The sequence below is a fragment of the Pseudomassariella vexata genome, assembly GCF_002105095.1.
Source record: "Pseudomassariella vexata strain CBS 129021 chromosome Unknown BCR38scaffold_10, whole genome shotgun sequence".
Taxonomy (NCBI): Eukaryota; Fungi; Ascomycota; class Sordariomycetes; order Amphisphaeriales; family Pseudomassariaceae; genus Pseudomassariella; species Pseudomassariella vexata.
In genome coordinates, this window is record NW_024467965.1 from 1,458,748 (window position 1) to 1,482,474 (window position 23,727).

At 52.6% G+C, this 23,727-nt stretch overlaps 5 protein-coding genes across 5 annotated transcripts; 1 reads left to right on the top strand and 4 right to left on the bottom strand.

Annotated features, from left to right (window-relative positions):
- Window positions 1-215: 215 nt before the first annotated feature.
- On the bottom strand, window positions 216-2,681 carry BCR38DRAFT_37141 (Dfp1/Him1, central region-domain-containing protein). Its single transcript, XM_040857290.1, has 3 exons — window positions 1,884-2,681; window positions 434-1,819; window positions 216-376 (listed from the first exon to the last, which is right to left on the bottom strand). Exons 1-3 carry the CDS (start codon window positions 2,415-2,417, stop codon window positions 227-229), a joined length of 2,070 nt encoding a protein of 689 aa, XP_040713678.1. The 5' UTR covers window positions 2,418-2,681; the 3' UTR covers window positions 216-226.
- A 452-nt stretch (window positions 2,682-3,133) lies between these two features.
- Window positions 3,134-5,264, top strand: BCR38DRAFT_440612 (peptidase M24, structural domain-containing protein). Its single transcript, XM_040860721.1, has one exon. It carries the CDS (start codon window positions 3,475-3,477, stop codon window positions 5,005-5,007), a length of 1,533 nt encoding a protein of 510 aa, XP_040713679.1. The 5' UTR covers window positions 3,134-3,474; the 3' UTR covers window positions 5,008-5,264.
- A 3,312-nt stretch (window positions 5,265-8,576) lies between these two features.
- On the bottom strand, window positions 8,577-10,347 carry BCR38DRAFT_487351 (uncharacterized protein; the record flags this gene model as incomplete). Its single annotated transcript, XM_040864147.1, has 4 exons — window positions 8,577-8,774; window positions 8,836-9,547; window positions 9,620-9,999; window positions 10,294-10,347. The coding sequence occupies 4 exons, from the start codon at window positions 10,345-10,347 to the stop codon at window positions 8,577-8,579; spliced, it is 1,344 nt and encodes a 447-aa protein (XP_040713680.1).
- A 5,106-nt stretch (window positions 10,348-15,453) lies between these two features.
- BCR38DRAFT_347858 (DOPA-like domain-containing protein) lies at window positions 15,454-16,137 on the bottom strand (the record flags this gene model as incomplete). The annotated part of the gene is made up of 3 exons (XM_040856378.1): window positions 15,454-15,716; window positions 15,809-15,891; window positions 15,959-16,137. 3 exons carry the CDS (start codon window positions 16,135-16,137, stop codon window positions 15,454-15,456), a joined length of 525 nt encoding a protein of 174 aa, XP_040713681.1.
- Window positions 16,138-17,162: 1,025 nt separating this feature from the next.
- Window positions 17,163-22,456, bottom strand: BCR38DRAFT_440629 (ABC-2 type transporter-domain-containing protein). The gene is made up of 2 exons (XM_040860722.1): window positions 17,667-22,456; window positions 17,163-17,598 (listed from the first exon to the last, which is right to left on the bottom strand). Exons 1-2 carry the CDS (start codon window positions 22,107-22,109, stop codon window positions 17,569-17,571), a joined length of 4,473 nt encoding a protein of 1,490 aa, XP_040713682.1. The 5' UTR covers window positions 22,110-22,456; the 3' UTR covers window positions 17,163-17,568.
- Between the last annotated feature and the right edge of the window lie 1,271 nt (window positions 22,457-23,727).

A 23,727-nucleotide genomic window follows, 5' to 3' on the forward strand; every position in this document is an offset into this window, starting at 1 on the left:
ATGTAGAAATAAAAAGGGGTATCATCGCACCCGCCATGCAGTGAACATGGAAAGCAAAAGAAGGAATTCCAGTCGATGGGGTGATGTGATATGTACGGTGTCGTCGGTGAGGTCGGTTGGGCTTCGAGATTCCGCATTCGGATCTGGGGTAGCAAGAGCAGAGTCGAACGAACAGCGAAAGTGTCCCAGCTGTGGGGTTCCTTAGTGGCTCTGCGAGCTGGGACGCTCAGTAGGCACCGAGTTCAGGCAGAGAGGGGGCCCAAGTAGAGTAATAATTGGACTTGGGCACGCGTTCAAGTTGGGACAAGAGATCATCCAAGTCGGCCCAGTTGGCCAGGTTATCAGCAAACCTGCGGTGCTTCTTGGATTCGATGTGCTAAGGGAGCTTCGTCAACATATATCACTTTACGAAATCTCATGACGCGAGACTAACCTCTTCGAAATCGGCGAACTTATCCTGGCAGTTCTCGCAATAGCCCGGCTTGAGGTCGCGTTTCTTCTTTTTCTCCACGGAGCGCTTCTCTTCCTGGACTTGCACAGGGGCATCGCCCGCTTCTTCATTTGTCGCCCCCGTCTCGTCAATCAACCCAAGCTTACGACTCGATGTGCGTCCCAATGTGAGAGAGCGCTTGACCGAGCCATCGTCACGGAAGCTAGTTTCCGCACTTCCAGCCCGGCGAGAGCTGAGGTCATGAGAGCTGTTTCGCTGGAGAACCTTGCGCTGAAGGCCATGAACCTCTTTGCTCAAAATACCAATGGCGCCTGGTGTGGCCGCCGTGGACGAAATCATCTGCGATCGGATAGCCGAGGTCACATTCGACGGCTGAACACCAGACGCGACGGGCTCACCCCCAAACAGCTTCCCGGAGGCAGCGCGGCTGGTAAATGCATTCGGCCGTCCGAATTCGAACGTCTTCCCAACTACAGGCTTCGGGGCAATAAACTCGGTCGAGGCTACGCTAGAACCTCGATTGTGAGCACTCTCCATCTCGCTCAGCGATCGCTTAGTAGTGGCCGGTCTCGACATCGGTGCCTCGGCCGGCTGCTGCACGACGGGTTTGGCCTCGACAGCAGGCTTCACGGCTTGCAGCTTCGGTTTGGGCTTCGCCTTGATCACCTCCCTATCGTAGTCCTCCACGAAGGGGCACCGACCCAAAGCAGCGCTTCGAAACTGCGGCCACTCTCCGTCCGCCTTATCTACAACCTTGTTGTATTCCCTGACCATGATGGGCTTCTGTTTCTCCTCAAAGTCATACACGTAGATGTACGGGCCTTTGAAGTAGACCATCTCTTGTGTAGCCACCGTGTGGTCCCGGTCGGAAGGCCCATTGACACGTTCGTGCTGCAAGAGCTGCAGAAGGTTGGATTCCTCCGCTTTTGTGTTGGCCAAATTTGCATGATCGGCCCCCCGCTTTGAGCCGTAGGCAATCGCAGCGCTGATGTGAAGGTCCTGCTCCAGTAGCATTGACAACATCCTTTGCAGCTTGTCCAGCGACCAAATCTTCTTGCCCATGTCCCTGGCGCGGTGAAGCACGTCCATGTTCCGTTTGGGTTGCGCCGTGGGGATCTGCGTAATCTGGGTCAGAGGACTCCGTGATGGGACCTTGGTTGTCGATGACGGCGGAAATAGCTGCCTCTTTACTGGCTTGTCGGACAAGCGGTTCAGCAGCGAAGGGTTGATGGTTTTGACTTGCTCCTGCTCCTGGCCATCGTTTTCCCCATTAGTGTCTTCGTGGCGCGGACGGGCGGCTCTTTCGGGAGGGATGGACCGGGTGGTGACGATGTGGGTGATCTGGTTCGAAAAGAACTTTTCTTCGCGCTGTACCATGGCATGCATGTTAGTTCATACATCCCGAACAGGGGGGCGGAAGACGTGGACTGACAGCTCCAAGCGAGGCGATCTGCTTTGCCAACTTGGCACGAGTCTCGGTGGGAATGGTCTCAAAGTAGAAGACCATCTTTGGGAAGCGGGCCTTGTGGTGGTTCTTCCACTCCCGGATCTGCTCCAGGTCCTTTTCGGTGTACTTGGTCCCAGTGTTTGATACGGCCTGCTGGTGTTGCTGTTGGTATCCCGACCGTTCCCTCGCCAGCTTGACCTCGTAGCTGCTAGCATTGCGGCGGGTCTGGAGCGTCACTTGGCTTTTGGTCACTTGGTGCTGGACAGGTGATTTCGTGGAGACGGCGCGTGGGATCCCGCTCTCGAGGATCTGCTTCTTGGCCGGAGGAGGCTGGCCATAGGGTTCTTCTCGCTGGAGATTTGCATAAGACCGTTTCTGCTTAGCTGCGGCATTGGCTGCTGCCGAGCCGCGCAGGGGAGAATTGGCGACATTCTGGTTGGAGGAGAGAGGGATTCGTCTAGTGGTACCAGACATGGTCGAGAGGAGGATGGGCGTCGGAGATAGAGATACTGCTGCCATATATATGTCCTATCTTACCATGGTATGCGGGGTTGAGGAATCCAGTGGGCCTGGGTGCGCTCGGGTCTGCCTTGAGCCGAACTCGACGTTGGTTCTCAGACTGCGAGCGTCGAGACCAACAGTTGTCCAACTCTGCCGGTGGGTAACAGAGACTTCCAGGAGAATTTCCGGGTTATGGGTCGTGTTACCGAGGGACGCAAAGGCCAAGCTTCAGCGTCAGCAGAGACTCGACGACAGAGTTCCGTCAACAAGAAACTCTGAAGTCGAGATAAAAAATGTTGGGCTCCGAGTTGAGGTTGTGAGCAACCAATGGCGACTTCCAAACTGGACGGTCGTGGTTGTGGTGGTTTGTGAGTCGAGAAGTTTATCTGCGGTGGGGTGGGCTCGTCGGGGTGCAGGTACGAACTCTGGCTGGCACGCGACGACGTGACACAACACGCTGCTATTGGGCGGACACAACACGGGTAGGTATTAGGATTTAGAAGGGCATTGGGGCGTTGCGGGAGCAGGTTGACAAGGTCGAGAGGCTTAATGGCTCGAAAGACACGAGAAACAGCCACGACTGGGACGTGAAGAAGAGTGGGCGACTGGCAAAAACAGTCTGACGATGCTGTGCTTGGTTTGGTGGTGGGAGCAGCAGCAAAAAAGGCTACAAAATTGCCAGAGCTCTTCGCTCCTTGGCCAGACGAAACTGCACTAACAATTAAACGAATCAACAATAATAATGCAGCACAGACCAGCTAGCAGCCAGAGCTGGATACACCCCACCGAACTGGTTCCACAGCCAACAGCACAGCAACGGCTATGTAATCACGCTTTTGCCCAAAGCGGCATGTCGGCCTCGGAGATTTTGGTGAAGTTCGTTGTCTTCGTATGATGCATTGGGGGTCAGTTGGGACTGATGCAACTCCATATACTCGATATACTCGGTTGAGTCTTTGAGCTCTACTCTCTCCGCAATGTCTGTACAATAGCAATCTGTAAACACACTCAAATTCGTCGAGCAATGCGCACAATACCTTTGTGAAAGCCAGAGAACGCGCAGCCAGCAAACAGAATGAAACCCCGAAAGTTGCCCTCATGGCGGCCGCTCGAGCAACAGGTGAAACGACAAGCTTCAAGCCTCCCGTCTCCCTGCCCCAGATCCGCACGACCACAGCCTCCAACGTCAACTTTATATCGATGTCCATCGCCCGCTGTAGCCCGGACCCAGCCGTCCCTCCCCTCGATCCGCTCCTACTCGTCCGTTCCCGCATCACAACTCCTCTTCGGTCAACCTGTTCACGAAACACACCCTCACCTCCTCCAAGCCGGCGAACTCACCCCAGGTATAACGGCGCAAGAGTACCACGACCGCCGTTCCCGTCTCCTCTCCTCGCTGCCCCCAAATTCGGCCGTTTTACTTCCCTCCGCCTCCGTCCAATACCGCTCCGGTGCCGTCTTCCACGCCTTCCGACAGGAAACAGGCTTCCTCTACCTGACGGGCTTCAGTGAGCCCGAGTCCCTAGCCCTGTTGGTCAAGACGGGCCCCGAAGAAGGCGACTTCACATTTTACCTATGGTGCCGGCCGAAGGACCCCAAAGCCGAGCAATGGCATGGCCCGTGGAGCGGCATCGATGCCGCGCGGGATGTGTGGAATGCAGACGAGGCATTGGACTTCGCGCGGGTTGAACAAGGCTTGGTCGAAGCTTTAAAGGGCGTGAGCAAGATCTACACGGACGGCGAGTTGTCCAAGTACGGTGTGCCGACTAAGATCGGCAACATGCTGAGGCAAGTCGCGCCAGGCATCAGCATAGCGCCCCTCAGACCAGTTCTGAATACCATCCGGGCCCTTAAATCGCCGGCTGAGATAGCGTGTATGCGCAAAGCTGGCCAGGCTTCGGGCCGCGCATTAACCAACGCTATGCGTCGGGGCTGGAAGTACGAAAAGGATATCGCTGCTTTCCTGGACTACGAGTACCACCAGGCCGGACTCGACGGGCCGGCTTATATCCCAGTCATTGCGGGCGGGCCGAAAGCGTCGCTCATTCATTACACGCTGAATAATGGCTCGCTACGGGACGACGAGTTGATATTAGTCGATGCAGGCGGCGAATACGGCACGTACATCACGGATATCACGCGAACCTGGCCAGCAAGTGGCAAGTTCTCCCCAGCGCAAAGGGACCTCTACGAAGCGGTGCTTAAAGCGCAACGCTCCAGTGTGTCGCTCTGCCGTGCGAGTGCCAACGTCACCCTCGACAAGCTCCACAGCATCACCGAAACCACGCTCCGGGACCAGCTGCAGAGACTCGGCTTCGAGGTCGGTGGCAATGCTATGGATCTGCTTTTCCCGCATCACGTGGGACACTACATCGGACTCGACGTGCATGATGTGCCAGGTTACTCGCGGGGGATCACGCTGCGGGAGGGCCATTGTGTTACGGTCGAGCCGGGGATTTACGTGCCCGATGATGAGAGGTTTCCAAAGCACTTCAGAGGGCTGGGTGTTCGCATTGAGGATAGTATTGCCGTGGGTGATGATAATCCGTTTACTTTGACGACCGAAGCTGTGAAGGAGGTTGTTGACATCGAAGCCTTGAGGGACTGAGAACGGGCGGACGTGTGTTAAAAGCCACGGGAAGTTGTGACTCGATGTGGCATATGAGAGCTGTACAGCATCAGCACTGGCATTGGCATAGCTATCAGGTAGATGTGGATTAAAATATGGCGACGTCAAAGCTCAGAGAGAGTAATATACCGAGCTATTCGTCGTCGGTGGCTTGTCGAACCAGTAGCTCCACGGGATGTTGTAAATAGAATCAATTCATTATAACCTGTGGCATCTCATATTCCCTGTCACCTGTCGAATAATAGTACGCTGCCTCACAATAAAGGCGAGCCGTCCTGGTACATGTCAGGGTTATGCCAACGGCAGAGAAACGGGTATCGTAACTACGACTTGATAATGCAGAACGTCACTCACGGAAGCATTCCATCGCTTCCCTTTGAAATACATGAGTGTATACGCCTAGGAGTAGGTATGGTCTAGGACAATCAGTTCATTCCAGAACTTGTAAGGCGGCGCTCGCTAATTAGCCCATATAGTTCAAGCAGAGCGGTGCCTCCTTGTCCTGGCTCCGGGAAAGCGACTTCCAGGCCAACATACGTGGCCGTTGGGTTATCAATAAACAAGGAGTCCTTTACTGACGTTCGGCGTACTTCTTATCGCATCTTGGACATCGTCTTGCCCCCAATCTCACCAAGTTTCCCAACGCCGAGAATGATATTACATACTCAGGTAAACATCAAGAGATTGAAAGATACATGACGCGCCCAGGTGAAATAACTAAGTTGTGTTTATTTACAATACTGTACTGTTAGGCTATCTCAAATCAATCCACCCTGGGTATGCCGCTTATGTATTTTCTTCCACTGGAGTGCCTTCGGTTCAATCTATGTTATCACATCAGGCACCCATCAGAAACATCCACCTCTACCTCACCGTGGTAGTTGCGTCAACGTAGGTAAGACTCAGATTTAGTCTAGTGACCATTCGTCACAGCTCATGCACTGGGCTTCTCAGGTTGGCTCAACTTGGACGATGAAACCCGGTGCATAGGGAGTAAAAGAACATTCACATATAGCGGTCGAAAATATCGCGGCAATCTTCAGCTGATCCACTCTGGACTGCACTTGTTATGAGTTTGATGTCGATTGCGCCGATTTTCTCATGCTGTGTGTGTGACCTAATCGACTTGACATTGTTCGTTATGAACATGGTTAAGGGGACACTTCTCACGGCCCCTTATTACTTGGCCTTTGCTCTCTTCTACTTGCTTGGAATACTTGACTCTAACCATGGATTATAATATGATGTACCAGCGGTGTACAACCCGTAGACGATGGAATTGACTACTAGAACGCAGCAACTCTGGTCAAGTCATGGTAGTAAATAGCTTTATGACACTCTCGTGCAGTTGTCCGGGCTCTGACAACAATGACTCCTTCTTTCCAAGCTTATGACATGAAAATGTCCATCATCGTTCAAGCAATGCCCTACCAACCGGCCCTTGCTCCCTGGCTCCCTGGCTCCTCGACAGAAGTCATCCATCTCACCACATTGGCATCCAACATCCTACCGACATTCCCAGAAGGCAAAGTCCACCCGAACACCGACATCTTCAATCTGCAGTCCAGACACAAATCGATTCGCCATGCGCTTGTGACGATATCGGCTCAAGCATGCAAAACAAGCTTCCTTACCCACGCAGCTGGGGATGTGACCAACATGTTCATCGGCGTGTAAACAGCAGCACCCTTATCGTTCTATTGTATGTTCCCAAAGAGCCCCTCTCCTCTGCATCTCGCTTACACACTCCTCTATGACACCGCCACGATTCCATCAGTATCCACGATGAAATGGATAGCATCTTGACATGCATCTGCAATGTCACTTCATTATCTTCATCATATTCATCACCATCACCGAAATTTCCATCTACCGGCCCATGCTGTCTTCTCTTTGAGTTGATCTCTGTTGACGGACAACCAACAACTAACTCACTTGATTCTTCGCTAACTCAAGTCATCACGTCCACCTCGAAAGCCAGCTTAATTATCCCTCTCAGCAGAAACAAACGCAACGCCAACACGTATTCTACATCAACTTTACAGCTGACCACCCCACCGGCCCGTCCTATATTCGAGCATACCCGCTGCAAGCACTACATCGCTTTCCATTGTTTCTATACCGCCAGTCACCACTCCATACAAACAAGTCAACCATCCCTCATGAGTCATTAACCCGCATTAGTCCAGCTCCCGTCAATATTCGGATGGCACCTCCCGCTCCCAGTCTGTCTGCCTGTCTCCCCGGCCGTTGAAAGGACGAGGGTCCAGCACGTCGAGAGACCTCCACCTACCTACCCCTGGGACCTTCGTTTTATCATGTCCCCACCGACTAGATAGGTGCCTAATACCCGAGAATACGAGGCTAATGCGAGTAAGATGTTTTGAGCATGTGTGTATTCCAGCATAGCATATTAGCTTACCATCTAAAATATGCTCTCTCTCTCCGTGCTTCCGTATCATGACTAATGTCGTGGATCTCTTGTCTCTCTCGGCAGGTTGTTCGGGGGCTCCTTTTAGTATGTCACAATATTGTTTGGCTTCGCCTTGCCCTTTCTAGACTTGGGAGTTGTTCCTTGACTCCAATTTTAAAAGGGGCCATGGGTCGATTACTAATATGGATTGTTCCTGGTTGGTAGTGGCAGCAACATACGTCTTTTTGGCTCCGTGGCATGGGCGGTGGCATGGTACAATAAGGGGGAAGGCAATTCAAGTGTCTGGTTAGGGTTTAGGAATGTTTCGAGCCTGGCTGTAATAAGACTCGGGGCCTGGAAATGGTTTACGCTCAAAGCCCAAGCCCGGTTTGAGACATTCGAAGAAGACTTACACGGCAGTCTCCAATGAACTTTGAAGAACTGCATCCAGGATTTGTCACATGGTCTAGAGTGTTTCAAGATCCCCTCTTTTCTGTAAGCGCTTTATATGCGACACGGTACGCGTGAGAGTTAACCGTAAGTGGACGACAAAAGCATAAGCATCTGGAACTGGTAAACGAATGTATCACATCGGCAAGCCAAGACAATCAAAAGTTATAGAAAATCATAGTAATGATGGGTGTGTTTTGACAGCCATAAACGCTGAAGGGGTATATGTCTCAGGTGTATGCAGCCTGCTATCTATGCAGTCGTCTACTTATTATGTGTGTCCCCTCATTGATATGGATCTCATGGGTGCTGTTCATACCCGCAGGTCCCCCACCCTAGGGCCCTGCAACCATCGTACCACATCTTGTGTGTGCCAACGCCGTGGCATGCAAGATGCAAATGCAGCCAGGGTTCTATATTCTAGACCCGAATGCTCGTCTCTTTTTTTTCGTACTCCCATGCGCCCCCATGCCATCAGAATAGCTGGCCATTCGGCTGAGGCGAATCGTCTCTAGCCCGTCGATTAGTAGCGAGACGCACACCCCTGGTGGAAACAAAAAGTCATTCCCCAGCGCCAATGGGCCCAGCCGCCCTTGCCCATTCGTACCCGCCATTTTCGTCGAAAAGTGCATTGTTGCGCTCATCGGAGTGGAGTTTGCTGAATCGTTATGTAAATACTCGAAGATCATGAGGGATATGCCCTCGGGTTAAAGACGGGAGCGCCGTAACCCTGAGGCTGCCAGCTCGGACTTGGACTTGCAGCAGCAAGCAGCTGCTCAAACGCTTGTAGCCGTCGTGTCAATTCCTCGTTCTTTTGTGACATGTTGCGATTTCGTCGTTCGAGCTGTCGGATGTACTCGGTAGCTTTTGTGAGAACGGTGCCCTGAGATGCATGGTTAGCTGTGGTTCCGAGTAAAAATAGGGGTAAAGTCAGTGTGACTCACCTTGCTCACTTTTGGGGCTCGAGATGCCATGACTGGGGAGTCACCATCGTCGTGCGAGTCCTCAGGGATTGATCGTAGCGAGGGTACGGCCTCGCGCAGATCGGAAATTCTGTCCTTCAAGTTTGTGCGGTATTTGCGCTCAATGTCGTTGTGGGCTGCCCGCTCGCTGTTCTTCGTCTTGGGCTTCTCCTTGGTCTCTGTAGCGAATGATGCTTGACTAGGGCGTGAAGACTTAGGTGGCGTCTTTCGTCTGGGCTCAAAGTCGTTGCTCGTGCTATCACTGCTAGCCGGGCTGTGGTGCATCTCAAAGGTGAATTCGGTGGATGTGCTGGGGCGAGACCCGGGGGTGTTTGTGGCCGTGGGTGCCATGCCGGTGCCCAGAGCAATGGCCAGCAGCCGTTGTCGCTCAGGGTCGTTGAAGGTGGGGTTCAGGTTCAAGTAAGAGTCCATGTGAACGCCGGGCTGTGGGGCTTCCCAGCTAAGGGGGGTGGAGTAGAGTCTCTCGGGGGCCACGTCACGGGGCTGCGTCGGGTCCCTCTTCATGAGGCTGTCGTCGAAAGCCATGAAATCATCACCGTCGGACAGAGCGTGGTCGAGGGCACTGTCGTCAATAAAGTCCTCGACTGGTGAGGGGAACGCCAGCTTGAAGCTGTTGCTGTCGGATGTCCCGACACGCCGTAGTCTCGGGCGGGGTTGGATCAATCCCGAGGGCCTGCAATGGGGGTGTTCAGCGGTTGGTTCAAGCCTGACTTGGCGGGCTAGGGGAGTGCTGGCGCACACCTACCGGCGTGAGGATGTCGTTGAGTCTCTTCGGTCAAAGTCGCCCAGTCTCTCGACACTGTCGTCGTCACTGTCGAAGCGAAGCCAGTAGTCGGAACAGTCGAGGGCCGAGGTGTCCTGGCTGGTTCGTGCCCTTTTCCTCTCAGGGGTACGTTGCCTCTTGGATGGTACCTTGGTCACCTTGACCGGCTTGGGTGATCCGAGGCAAGACTCCTTGACCTGGGCAGATCCGGTGGGCGAGGCGGCTTTATGGGCTTGGGTTGCTCTTACTGTCGGGGCGCTGGCGACACTGGCCTCGACGCGGTTGTCAAAGTTGTCCCAGAAGGAAATAGAGGACAGCTGAGGAAGACAATTCGAGGAGCTGTCGATGATGGAATCGAAGGCCTTGAAGGCGAGTCAGTAAGCCGAGTACGACTAGGATGACAGGTGGACCACGTGTGAAGTGCGGAATGCCCCTCCTGAACGACCTTTCCAGACATGTCTTTGAGCTTGCTATCCCACTATCCCACTAGGAGGGTCGATATGGAAAGAATCCACATGGTGTTGGTCCCTTCTGTGTGCCTGGTGGAATGACTTGCCCAAGTACGAGTGTTTATCGAGGTCGTTGGATTGTGCATCCCGTTTTGTCACCCACTGGGGTGGTGTAGGTTCTGCCAATGCAGCGTTCGTCAATCATACCTTGCTGTTGGCGGCCGGGAAGAGTTCGATGCTCTGCAGTACATCCCCGTCCATGACGAAGGGAATTGTTGTAGAAGATATAATGCTTGAGTGATTCTGGATGACAACACTCAGCTTCTTTTTTTTCTTTGTTGCGTCTTACGACTGACTATATGAATGTTGGAATGGGTACGTACTGGTGTGTGGGTATGGACCGAAGTGGGCTAGGCCACGACTTGCATACGCTGTGCTTGGCAAGTTGTTGGGTTGGCAGAAATCCTGAGATTCCGAGTTCCACTGAAAAACCAAGCGTGAGAGTGGCAAAGGTGTGCTAATAGTCCCGTCGATATGCCGGATCTAATGTGGCGTGCTGGATACTGTCGACGATTGGGTCAAGACGAGTTGTGTTGATGGCGAGTTGCGTGCGTATGGTGTTGGCTTGTGCGTGTTGTTTGTTGGAACCCGTGGGTTACTGTATCGTTGTCTTGATAGATGTGCGTTGCTTTGGTTGCTGAGGAAGGGAAACGTTGGTGACGAGCAGAGGGGCCAATGATATAAGATGTCTTTTGAGATCACAGGCTTGACAAGCAAGACAGGGGTGGTATTGCGAAGAAACTCAATAGGCTACGGGGCGTTGATTAGAAAGTGGGTTTGGACTTCGCCAGCCGTAGGAAGACGTTCCGATGAATCGAGGCCGAGGCCGCCCGATGTAGACGCGGCGGTGGGAGAAATGGCCTGACTCTGCCGTAACACCGCAGTAACGAGAATGCCCGCGGCTCGTTGGGGATCTCAATTTGCAATCTAGGGTCCAATATTTTGGGTAAGACAACGGCGCCAATGCGGTACGCTTGTGACGGGCAGGGACGTTGTGAAATGTGTCGAAGTGTTTTTTGTGCTTTCACTTCTCGAGGTCGAAGCTGGCTGGCTGGTTGGGGCGGATCTACAGGTACTACTTTAATGCAGTGTGGGAACTCTGGATGACATGCCAAAAGTATTTTGACGCCTTTAACGGGAAAATTAATGCCCTGCCAACCCAGCAACTCAGGCAAATTATCCACACGCAACCAAACGCGATATGACCCAGTCAGCGAGCATCACAAATGACTGCATTGACATAGGGTCAATGAATTATGGACCAAAACTGTTGTTTGTGCTGTGTCAGAAAGAAGAAGATGACCTGACTTTTGCTCCTCGCTAGGTACTTTGGAGGGTCCGAAGGGTCCAGACCCGCCCGTTGAGTGGCCTGATGGTCCAAGCCCGCCTGCAAAAATGACCTGAGAAGCCGGGGTACGGAACAATATCCGTAATTTGATTGGCTACCTTCCAAAAATATGAACTGATTAGCGGAGCCATGCCTAATTCTACCCACTGGTTCCCATGTGCCCTCCCCACACCCAGCTACATACGCACCCACGGCGCTGCAGCCCTAGCACGTCGATCTCCCTCGCTTCAGATGGAACACTTGAGCAAGAATACAATGATTGAAGCTGTTTCATGCCTGGGTATCCCATCCAATTTCAGTGTCATGCGCGTTGACACCAATAAGCTTATTCCACTCTTTTGGATGTTGAGTGGCGTCATCGTCGGAAAGAGACTCCGGCTTTTCACCATGAAGATCCATGGTGCAGTACATGGATTCATGTGAGGCGGCCAGCTCCGAACCCTCAGCGCCAAACTTCCATTGGGGTTTGAAGGTGTGGCGAGTCGGATCTGTCTTCACAACTATGAGGATCTGGGTTCTGGAAGTCCTGGGCACTCAACCGAACCCACATTCACACTATCCCAACTGGGCATTTGGTGGATGTCAGCATTCATTCGAACCCGCACGCATTCGCATTATCCCAACATGGCATTTGCTGACATCTGCCATATCTCTCTGCTTGGGAAAGCATGTTGGCATGTGATAGATCATCCCGTTGGACCCTTCTTTGCCTCGCTGGTCGCTGCTCACTACCTTTACCCATGCCGCTTCTACTTTAGAAGGCGCCCCAGGCCCTTGAGCGAAGCTCTCGCGGTTCGGCCAATATTGCCAGAACGCCTTTTTGGCCTTCGGTCAACTCCCCAAGCTCCCGCAGTAGAGACTCCCTTTCCACAACGTTGGGCCCGTTGGTTCCCGTTGGACAACCCTGGACAACCCTGGACAAGTACCCTGTCATTGCTGCTCATCCGCGATCGCTAGTACCAGGCATCTTAATGGCTCTGGCAAGGTTCTGGCAGGTCCCTGACGCCCACGGACACCGCAGAATCCAATTCCCCGGTCTTTGTAGGGTCTCCTTGGGTCCCGAAATGTCCCGTCCGAGTTTTCCCTTGGCGGGCTTACTTTGTTCCCCCAAAATCACACCACCATGGCCTGATTCTGCAAGCCCACTCCGACACTTAAATGATGGACCTCGCACAAGTCTGTCAAGGAGTCGCGCCTGCGGGCTGCTTTCCGGAGTCCTGCGGTCTCCTGCGGCCTCAAATAATTTGGCAGTTCCGTCTATGATTCCGTAGTCCTGATGTTTCCGAAGAACATATATCCTCCCGTGTACCACGGACGCCACGACCGGATTTTTCGGCCTTCATCCTGAGCCTCACCCCAGCCCCGCAGCTCCGTTATTCATCGGCCTCGAGATTCCGATTAGAAGACCACGGCGAGGCGTGACCGAGGTATTCCGAGGAATAATGACTCGAGACTTTGTGGAGGACACGAAAGAACTTGCTCATGCTTCTGCCTAGGCAAAAGTTATTCCATGTCGGCTTGAACGGTCTACTACGCGGTATGGATAGAATGGATATTGTCAAGTCTAGCATCTCGGTATTTGTTATTCGGCAACACGAATCCACAGAGCTATGCTTGAGCTTCCGTACACCTGCACCAACACTTACTATTCGGCTGTGGTGGCGGATCCTTCGGTTCTGCCCCGTACACGAGTCATATCCCAGATGCCGGCCGACGACAATTTTCATCTAGCGGGCTGAGCCTGCCCGGACAAGCCTCGAAATTGTCGTCCATCTTGATGCGTCACCTTTGTGGCGTTTGGATGCCCTCTGCAGACCGAAACTCCACGCCATCGGTGCCCCGAAGCCACCTGCATTACGTGTGTGGCGACGTTGAGACTCGCGACGTCGAGACTCACGTCTTGACGTGCTTCATGCAGACGATGTTGTTATGATTTGTCGAAACTGACACTCGGAAAGACCGGCGGTTCACGGGCCATATCCACAGCTCTCATCTCTTACGTCTCTTCATCTCCGTCTCAACCCTTTCTCGGATTGCTGCCTAGTGGAGTCGTCCTCTTCCAATGTCTCTGTCAGCAATGCATAGTAGAGGCGCAAAGTCTCTGCAATCCACTGACCACTCCAACTCATATTGTTCTTCCACAGGCTTAACGGCACAAGCACTCGGTTCGTGTCATGTCCCCAGCGGTGTGGATTCGGCCCCTTGTACCATTCGCTGCTTGTTCGGCACCGGTGTACTTCGCTTTCTTTGCGTCGAATTTCGTAGGAGTTGGTATCAATCCTGTCAAAAGTTATCCATCCACCGCTGGGCTTCTTGGTGTTGACATACTGCGATGAACACCGCCACCAGCATGCCCAGGTTGGTCTGAGATGGGTGTGCTCGGAGTCACGTTGGTCGAGGGACTCGCCTAGTCGATCTCACATATCCTGCCCCCGGGACCACTCAGAACATGTGGTTGTCGTTTCAGGAGCCGGCTGTTCAACTGAGGATAGCGGTGCTGCAGCCATTCAGCTTCTGCCAACGCTTGAACACCAAATCTAGGTTACACGACAGTCGAAGGAAAAGTTGCTTTTATCCAGGGGGCAAAGGTGACTATTCGTAGATACGCTAGGGATCACCAGGACCAGCAGTCGAATGCCACAATAGACCGAACCGCTCCACAAGGCTTTGATCACCTCCATGTCCTCTCGTCTCGTCGTTTTCCCAAAGTCGGAACTTTGGAGGCTTCGCAGGCAGATCCCCATATAGGGCTGGGAAGGCATAGCAACATAACTCAGGCCAGTATGCCGCAACACGCGTGATGGGCTCAACTTGACAACCTCTGGAGGCTAAGCGGCATTCCCATCCCAGCTTTGTTCCAATGTCTGTCCGTACAGCCTGCAGGATTAGCTGGGGGTGATCACAAGCATTGAGTGCGACTTCATCGGGTCTGCCATGGAAGGAAAGTTGAGAAGCAGTACAGTCAAGACGTTACGCCAGACTCGAAATCTCGGGATGGTTGGAAGACATAATCAGACAGAACAGTTGGCGTAACTCCTGAGGTTCTAGACATCGAATCCACCGATACGTCCGCATGTGATGTAGTAGACAAACAGCGAGAAGGAGCTCTAGCATCCACTGACGTTGAGATTGAGCGGAGTGACCTGTTGCCATACTCCAGGAACTATTCCACGCTTATAGAAACAGTGATATGCACGGTTGTTAGCAATGTCTAGCATGAGTTCTGTGCGGTCCCAGCACCCACAGGCCCTAGCGCTGGTCCGCTCAGTTAGCCAACTTTCCCAGTTGACCATCGAAATCCTTACCTAGGGCAAGAGGGGGCCGCTCTAGAGTAGTGGAGTAGTGTCCCTCAACGGATATGTGACAGGTTTGGCTGTGACGGTAGGATCATTTTAGCACGTGCACCTGAACCAAGACGGATGTGTTTTGAGCAGACGAGGACTATCAAAAGTCCGTAACGGAAGAGGGCTTTATGCAGTTTCATTACACTTGAAATGTGAATATCATCAACACAGGATCAGCGTTTTCGCCCTCCACAGGCACAATCAGGAACCGTGCATTTCCTTTCTACAAGACAAATGCCATTGGCCTTAAGAACAATTCTGCTTCACATGGTGAGAGGATACACTCACCCCGGTGGATCAACAGTGCTGGAGCCAACATGTACGACAGTACAGTCGTATGCGTTTAGTTTAGTTTATCCATTGACACAGCATAAGATCTCTAGGTTTTGAAATGAGACATCTGGAATCAAGGCACGCAGGTGTGTCCAAGATCCCGAATCTCAACGCACGAAAGTAGGAATATATATTAAACAAGCGAGGTGAAAGTTCGAAACCGTACCACAGTATACAGCGCAATCATAGTGTCCGTCATTGGTAGACTTCCTGTCAAGTTATCTACGCACTCGGATGAAGCATGACTGAGAAATACCATCCAGTTCGTACACCTCGGCACATTTACTTAAATACCCCCAAATCCAGCGGGAACCTCTCCCCCATCCAAATCGCCCTCTGCGAATGATTCCGCTTCTCGATTGCCCTGTGATCCCCGTCCTCGACAGTATTAGGATGCACCAGGGCCGACAGCGGGCCCCTCCAGATAGCCAGCCACGGAATGAAAGCCCCGAATTGCGCCGGGGTAAAGAGGTTCACCTCGAACATGGCCACCGGGTGAGGTCCTATGGGCTTGTCCCAGACGCGGTAGATCCGTAATTCGGGAACTGGGCCTTGCATCAGTACACGGTGAGACGGGAGTGGCGGTTGCGCAGGTCGGATGTGTTAGTAGAAAGCAGGGGGCTCGGGATCTCCGTACACTCTCGCCTGATGCGCTCCCACAGATCCCTTGCGTACTGGGTTTGCTCTTTGTTTTGTTGGAGGTAGTAAATATGCACGTCGCTGAACGATTCCCACCATTAGCGAGTCTATCGTACCAGAGTGATTCGACCCAGGACACGTGACTCACAAGCCGCCTTGTAGTCCCTTGTTCAGCGGGTCTGGGAATTCATCGTATGCCTTGCTCAGTTTCTCGTTCTTGGGGTTCACGAAGCTCTTTCCGTCCTCGGCCTTGTCGTCGGACAGAGGCGGGGCATTTTCGTAGCCCTCGAGAGGCGACGGGTACTTGTATTGTGACGGGTCAGCCATGAGATAGAAGGCACCTGAACGAGCACGTGTTTGAGTCAGTTCAGTATTCGTGACAGGACTTAATGCAGTTGAAGTAAGCCGCGACCGTTAAGCACGATTGATGATTACGTAGGAGGATCAATATAGCGGAGACGGCGTAACCAGTAACGTGCATTGCCAATTGCATTTGTCATCATCCCCACCATGGGCTTCGCATTTGTCAACCGCCTATAAGTCACTTGTAATCACAATGTTTCGCAACCCCGACAGATCCAAAAGTCACTTGGAAGGGCCAGTAGCTCTGTCGTCAATGTCGAGATCTAGGCGTCTATAAATAGATTTTGGTGGTATGGCCCACTGTTACCTGTCGTCACCACCTGTTAACTAGTCATGCATATAGCCATGGTAGCGCTAGCCAAGGGCTCATCACTCCTGAGTTTGAGGGACTGCAACGACCTCCAAACCCTGTTCAACCTTGTTACTTTGCAGACAGAGACAGAGGCAGATAGATCCAATCCTCCTTTCCCAACCCACAAGTCTCAAATGTTGGACAGGGCATTCCGTTGCGGACAATTAGATCTCATTTCATCCTACTCTGCTTCTATTGCAAAAGCCTTTGATGATGAGGGAGCTCGCTCTTGGTGATGGAGCTGACGACACACCCCGCCGCCCCGAACCAAAGCTATGACTCCTTGACGATGATGATGGCTTGCAGGGCTACCGGGAACATGTTTTCCTCACTTAGTCAAAACTACACAAGAGCTTGTAACCGATGTTGACTGGCTCGTTTGTCACCTTTCTTGAACCGTAGGCTCTTGACCAAGTAACTGTCGGACCTTCAAGGCTACTCCGTCAAGACTGCTAAGTCAAAGGAGAAACGTAAAGCCGCAAACCGTACGAAGTATGGGTCAATATGACCTCTACTTATTGAACCACACAAGTCCTGGCTGTGGGGCAGGCATCAGTCATTTCTACCTATATAAGGCCCCTATGGCCGCCCTTCACTTCTCTCAGGACTCTCCAGAGATCATGACACTTTCAATACAAGACCATTTGCCCACAATCCAATAGTAACACTAAGACGTCCAGAAGTAAATGGCATCTCGGCTTTGATGTTGTTCTTCATAGCACCATGTGAATCATTCAAGTCCAGAGAATATATCAGGATTCATTGTACCACTATTCTTCTCGCCTCTTCTACACTGTTGGGGCGATCGTGGACTTCTCTCCGAGTTCGGCTACCTCTTCAGTCTATTTCTATCCCGTATTCGCTGCTAATCGACCCAACCGCTGTAATTAAATTGCTGAAATACTGAAACACTCGACTGTCTGTTTGCTTGTGGGATTGAGGCCAATCTACCCGGAATACGCTTCTTTAAAACCGAAATCTTTAAACCCGAGATTTGGTGAAATCTCTTACTAAGTATTATCGGAACATTGGCTAACCCTCGCTCATCGGCGGTTGAAGTTAAGGAATCGGCTCTGCGTTGAGAGTTAGTATAGGAAGCTCCACCACAATCAGATGTAGAGACTAGAAATGGTCCACTTACTCCTAAGAATAGGATAACCAAGTTACTCCCCACAAAAGCAAGGAAAATTCCCAAATCCCTCCACCGGTCGTCGAAGCTAAAACCCAGCGGCTCGTAGAACTGGTCGCCAACTTTGTATGCGCAGTACTCGCACGCACTGGTAACATTGTCGACAATGTAGCCAACGCCGCCATTGTTAAAGAAGTCCTGCATGTACTCGCCACAATTCTGGCCGTCGGGGGCGGGAAACGGGTTCAGCTCGTTGTTCTGGCAACGGACAGGGAGTTCATGAAGCGCCGTCGTGACCATACCACCGATAAGACGAGTGAACGGATCGAGCTGATATAGCCAGGCGCGCCAGAACCCGGGCATCTGCGGGGCGGGGATGGTGACGCCGCAGAAAAGCGCGAAGGTGATGATGATGAAGGGGTCGAACTGGCTAGAAATGAAGGCCGAGGGCGTGAGAGCCGCGAGGAGTTGGCCCAGCGAGACGGAGAAGAGCTCCGTAATGAGGACCATGAAGAACTGGTATCCGGCGCGACTACTCTCGAACTGGAAGCCGGGAATGTAGTAGAGAGGAATGAAGAAGACGATGGCACACATGATGGAGTAGGGCAGCTCGGCCAGGACCATGGAGGTGGCGAAGGTGAAAGAGTTGTACATTTTGGAGGATTGCTCCCGGAAGAAGATGATGCGCTTGATATGATACATAACTTCGACCTGCGAGATGACGAGGGCGGGTAGTACGGTGACCTGGAAGGTTACGAAGACCTTGTATTGTAGCGAGGCGCGCGAGTCGTCCAGTTGGAGGAAGGTGAGACCGGTAAGGATGGCAATCACAATGTGGTTGAAGAGACGTGTGAACAGGTAGTTGGGCGATCGCCAGAATGACAGGTTGGTACGTTTGATGACCACATTGAGTTGATGCATAAGAGGCGAGGCGTATTCGCGTTGCAAGGTCGGATCTATCTCCTTGCCCTTGCGGGCTTCCTTGAGCTGAGAAATGGTATCCTTGACATTAGCAAGTTCAGGGCTGTCCTTCCAAATCTCGGCCCAATCCCTGTTGCCCATGCGAGGTGCACTTCCCGCGCCGATGGCCTCGAGCATGAATTCAGCGACATTGTCCGACTCCCCGGCAACAGCACCGTGCCGCTTCAGATAATCCCGCAGGATGGCCGCGTCCTTGCCAATGTCCCCAAAGTACACACATTGGCCACCTCGCTGCAGAAGCAAGAGCCGGTCAAAATTCTCGAACAGAGCGGCGTTAGGTTGATGTATCGTACAAAGAATAGCCTGGCCAGCAGCAGCGAGTTTCTTCAGGAATCGCACAATGTTGAAGGCACTCTGGCTGTCCAGTCCGGAAGTTGGCTCGTCTAAGAACAATAGAAGTTGAGGCTTGGCTGCCAGTTCCACACCGATGGTGATCCGCTTCCGCTGCTCGACAGTCAGGCCGGCCTCGGGGGAGCCGATAATGCAATCGGCGATGTGTTCCATCTCCAGAAGTGCGATGATCTCCTCGACGTAGGCGTACTTCTCTTCCTGCGGCGTTGTGAAGGGCTGGCGCAAGTCGGCGGAGAATCGGAGAGCCTCTCGAACTGTTTGCGAAGGGTCGTGCATATCAAGCTGTTCAGCGTAGGAAGTAGATCGCTGAAACTCTTTTCCGGGCTTGACACCATCGACCAGAATGTCACCGTTGATGACACCAATGTTCTTGCGCGCAGCAAGCACATCCAAGAGAGTCGTTTTGCCAGCGCCGGATGCGCCCATGAGAGCAGTGAGCTGGCCAGGCTGGCAGTATCCAAAGACATTATCGAGCAGACGGCGCGTGCCACCAGGTACCGGTACGTCGTAGTTAAGATTCTCCCAGGTCAAAACACTCTTGGATTTGATGGTGAGAGTCGTAGAATCTTCCTCTTTTCTGGACGCCTGGCGCTGGAGTCGCTTGTTGGCTAGAGCTTCATTCAGGCGTTTTCGTTCTTCATTGGGCTTCTGGAAGACCCTTGCCGTATTGCCACCCATGCCAAAGTTGACAAACTCCCCGAGCACCACGTTCATAATCAAGAAGAAAACAATGAGCGCCATGATGATGCCAAAGTTTCTCCACAGATCCGAAGGCGCATACGAGAAGCCCTGGGTAATGTACGCACCACCGATCACATCAGTAGTACCAGGAGTTGAACCTGGCAAGGTACAAACTTGATGATTGACATCGTCATATCCAGGCCCCGAGGGGACCAGAGAATCCGCCGTGCACGTTAGCCGGTTGGAGCCGAACTCATTCGCCATAAGACTGGAAAAGGCCAAGCCCAGCGCATTCACCCAGAAGATCCAGCGCAGCCACACTTGTTGTGACTGATACTGAATCAAATATCCAGATGTCAAGATGAACAAGGTAATGATCATGACGGCGAATTTGATGGCGTAATCGAAGTCGGGACTGACACACCCAACGATACGGAAGAATAGCGTCATGGCGATGTTGCCGGCCATGATCAACAGGTAAAATGTGAAGAACGCGCCAGCTGATCTGGTCAGATTGGTCATGAAGTATACGATGATGGAGAACACCATGATTCGGGCCGCCGAGAAGGCCGTGTCGACGAAAATCTGCGCTATCCACAAGGCGGAAGGGCGATGGAAGGCGTAAGCTTTGTGTTTGTTCACTATAGCTCGACCCATCATGGTACTGGCTAGTTCGGAAAAGGCCTCGAACGCATTGAACAGTAACGCGATGAAGAGCAGACCACCTTTGCTGAACGCGCTTGCTGACGTTTGACCGAGATTGAAATAAAGTGTGCCGAGGACGATAGCAATGACGATACTGCGTACCCATGAAAGGATCAGACCAAGTCGATCTTGCAATTTGAGGGCGAATTGACGTTTCATCAATGCCCAAACCTGTAAATGGAAGCCGACATTGTAGACGGAGCGTTTCGCTCCGCTCCGCTTGCTTTCTTCAACGGCAACACGGAAGTCATCATGCTTAGCCGTTTCCAAATGCAAGTTGGCCTTGTACTCTGCCATCTCCGCATCCAGGCGCTGGCTGTAGGCTGACGTCTTGAAAGCCTCCAAGAGCGTGTGGGAGTCGTGCGGTGCATTTTCAGGCGAGTAGCCCTCAGAGTACTCTCGCTCGAACTCATCCGTGCATCCGGTTAAGTAGTCAGGAGTAGTCTGTCGTGGTCTCGGCGCGAAACCCAAGTTTTCGAAATAGCTGCGTGCCTCACCTACAGGACCGAAATACACCTGCTTGCCGGAATCGAGAACCATGACTTTGTCAAATTGTCGGTAGATGTTCTCCGAGGCCTGGTATAGGGAGACAAATGTCGCCGTCTGGTACAGGTTTGTTTGGACCCGCAAGGACTTGACGAAGTCGAGGGCGGTACTGGCGTCGAGACCACGAGTACTGTTATCCCAGGACAGGATGCAGGCATTGGTGATCATCATCTCTGCGATTGAAACCCGCTTCCGTTCGCCTCCAGATACACCGCGGACCACAGCATTACCAACCACGGTGTTGCGAGTGTGTTCGATGTTGAACATTTTAAGCAACATAGTGATGACGTCTTCCTTGAACTTGCTCTTGGTCGTCCCTGCTGGTAACTTCTGAGGCATTTTGGTGTCGAGCGCGAAGCCGAGCGTCTGCTCCACGGTGAGTGTTGCGTGGTGGATATCATCTTCTTGGTTGTAGGTTGCCTCGCCTCGATATTGATCAAATTCCTTGGCCGTGAAGGGACCATACAAGACCTCGCCAGACACATCGGTGTAGCCGTAGCGTTGGTTTGCAATTGACTTCAGGAAGGTGGTACAGCCGGACCCTGGCTGCCCCAGAACCAATACCATCTCGCCGGGCTTCACCACGCCTTTGAAATTGTCCAATATTGTGACTTCGGTGCCCTTGGCACCCTTGCCGATGAGTGACATCAATGGATGCCACCAGTCTACGAAGTCGATGAAAGCATCAGGGAAGGTCGCGACGAAATTAGCCGTGCCCCCCATCCCCTTCACTGTGAGATCATTCCAGTAGACCCCGATGTGCTTCGGCCGGATGCCGGCCTCTCTTTCCGCATCCAGCCCACTACGAAGTACCGACTCCAAGTCGAATAGCTCTTCGGTAGAGACAGAGTCGGGAGTCCCTTCTGCCATCTTCTCGACATCGGCATCTGGGCGCCCAGCGTAACTGGCCCGGCTGCTCCTTCGACTAGCCATCGATAGTTCGCGCTGCAAGCCGACGAAGTCTGCTTCAGCTTGTTCGACCGACACACCCGTGTTGACCCTGGACATGCCATTGGGGTTGTTTTGGCGCACCCGCTGACGCGCTTCTTCTAGGTCTTCTGAGGAGGATGTCGACGACGTCGATGATGATCTGGTACCACTGGGCGATGGCGCTACCACCCTGTCGGAAGCGATATTTGTGCCGCTAGCCGGAACCGCCATGGCGTCCTTTTCCACGTCTTCCTCTGCCATTGCGAGAGGCGTGGTGCGACACAGATCGAGAGGTGGTTGAGGAGGGATAGTCTCTGCGTGTAAGTCGGCGAAATCAATATCAAGCTACGACTGTTACAGGTCGGAGGAAAGGGAAGGATCCTTGTGTTGGCGACTGACAGGCGAGGAGCTTGCCAAAGCCACTCTCGAAAACGGAGCCTGGTGGAGGTCAAGGAATGAAGAAAAGCAATGATCAATCTAAGAGGCGGCACGGAGGAAGGGCAAAAGAGAACAGCACCTTAAAGAAGCACAGGAAGAGCGTCATCGGCTTTTGCCAGGCGCAGTCAACCCCGTGCCTTCCTTTCTCTTACCGTCTTGGTATTGATGGCTTGGCAGTATCTGACTAATCTAATATCTTTCCCCTGTCGACCTTCGGGGACTTTTATATTTACGAATGAGATCGTCGACTAACCCCACTATATCAGCCATCTTGGCCGTGGTAGTGTACCTACCTCGAACAGCTAGGCTAGAGTGCCCGTTTTCCGGGAAGTGAAATGACACTTCGCCGGCTCCACTTGGCGTGCTTGGGGTCATTCATGGCAAGCCACTGGCTGCCGGGCGAACACCGGCAGCTCTAAAGGGATGGCAAAACGCGGCATGCGGTGCTTCGGATGGATTTAAGTACCGTGTGAACTCTGTTCAAACACGTAGCCTTGGGCACACATCAGCCAAGTCAACACTTGTTGGGATGCGCCCGAGCAACTAACCAGAATGGCGGTTCAGTGTCGCCATTTCGCAGGAACTCCCAACCCAACTGATCGGCTCGATTTCTGCATCACAGAGTGCCGTAACGCGACAAAGTGACAAGATGTGCAAATCTGAGCATGTCCGCACTCATCCGGCCAATGCTGATGGTTCATTGACGACCATGGCCGAGCTGACGGTTCAGGGATCCCTCGTCTTGACGATTACTAATGATACTGATATGTCAGTAGTTCAGTCCCGCTAAGGAACGGTTGTGAAACCGTGTCTTGCGGTCTGTTTCTGCAAGCTTCCAACGTCGTTCTACGCCAACGTCAGCACTAGAAGCCTCAGCAATTGACCCTCAGAGGGTGCACGCGTCATGATGAATCAGAATGACTTCGTTGAGGCAAACGGTGGGATATCCACAGGTTTGTCTCCAACTCCAAGGCCGACTCCAATTCACTCGACTTTCTAATACTGTATAGTAAGGGTTGGCATAGACAAATTTCAGACGTGTGGGGCTGGAGCCTGACTAATTTCAAACCCGGAGTTGAGGGCTTGTAGCCGAGCTGCCAGATGATAACGATAAAGGTCTGAGCAGCCAGGCCCGTAGTAGCTTACAAATGGCACCAACATGTGTGGACCTTGGAAGCATTGCCAATGGAGTAGGATTGATGTAGCGAGGCTGACAACCCAGAATCCAGCAGCTGGACGATTTGTAAACGTAACAAATGCGTTTGGCAAAGGAAGGTACCCGCGAAATACGCCGATATGGTGGCCCGTACTAAGATACATAAGCTCCCGCGAGTTGCCGTGGGATTATGCCAGTATTTGCAACCGCTTCATGCGGGAGTATTGACCAATGCTAGCAGCATCCCATCATTTAACGCAGCGAGTATAACAACATGAAGCAAGT

Coding starts and splice junctions, on each gene's coding strand:
- BCR38DRAFT_37141 (XM_040857290.1), bottom strand. CDS start 2,417: ATGGCAGCAGTATCTCTATCTCCGACGCCCATCCTCCTCTCGACCATG. Junction 1,820..1,883: donor AGATCGCCTCGCTTGGAGCT/GTCAGTCCACGT, acceptor GCCATGGTACAG/CGCGAAGAAAAGTTCTTTTC. Junction 377..433: donor AGTTCGCCGATTTCGAAGAG/GTTAGTCTCGCG, acceptor AAGCTCCCTTAG/CACATCGAATCCAAGAAGCA.
- BCR38DRAFT_440629 (XM_040860722.1), bottom strand. CDS start 22,109: ATGGCAGAGGAAGACGTGGAAAAGGACGCCATGGCGGTTCCGGCTAGC. Junction 17,599..17,666: donor TGGTTATCCTATTCTTAGGA/GTAAGTGGACCA, acceptor CTCTCAACGCAG/AGCCGATTCCTTAACTTCAA.
- BCR38DRAFT_440612 (XM_040860721.1), top strand. CDS start 3,475: ATGAAACCCCGAAAGTTGCCCTCATGGCGGCCGCTCGAGCAACAGGTG.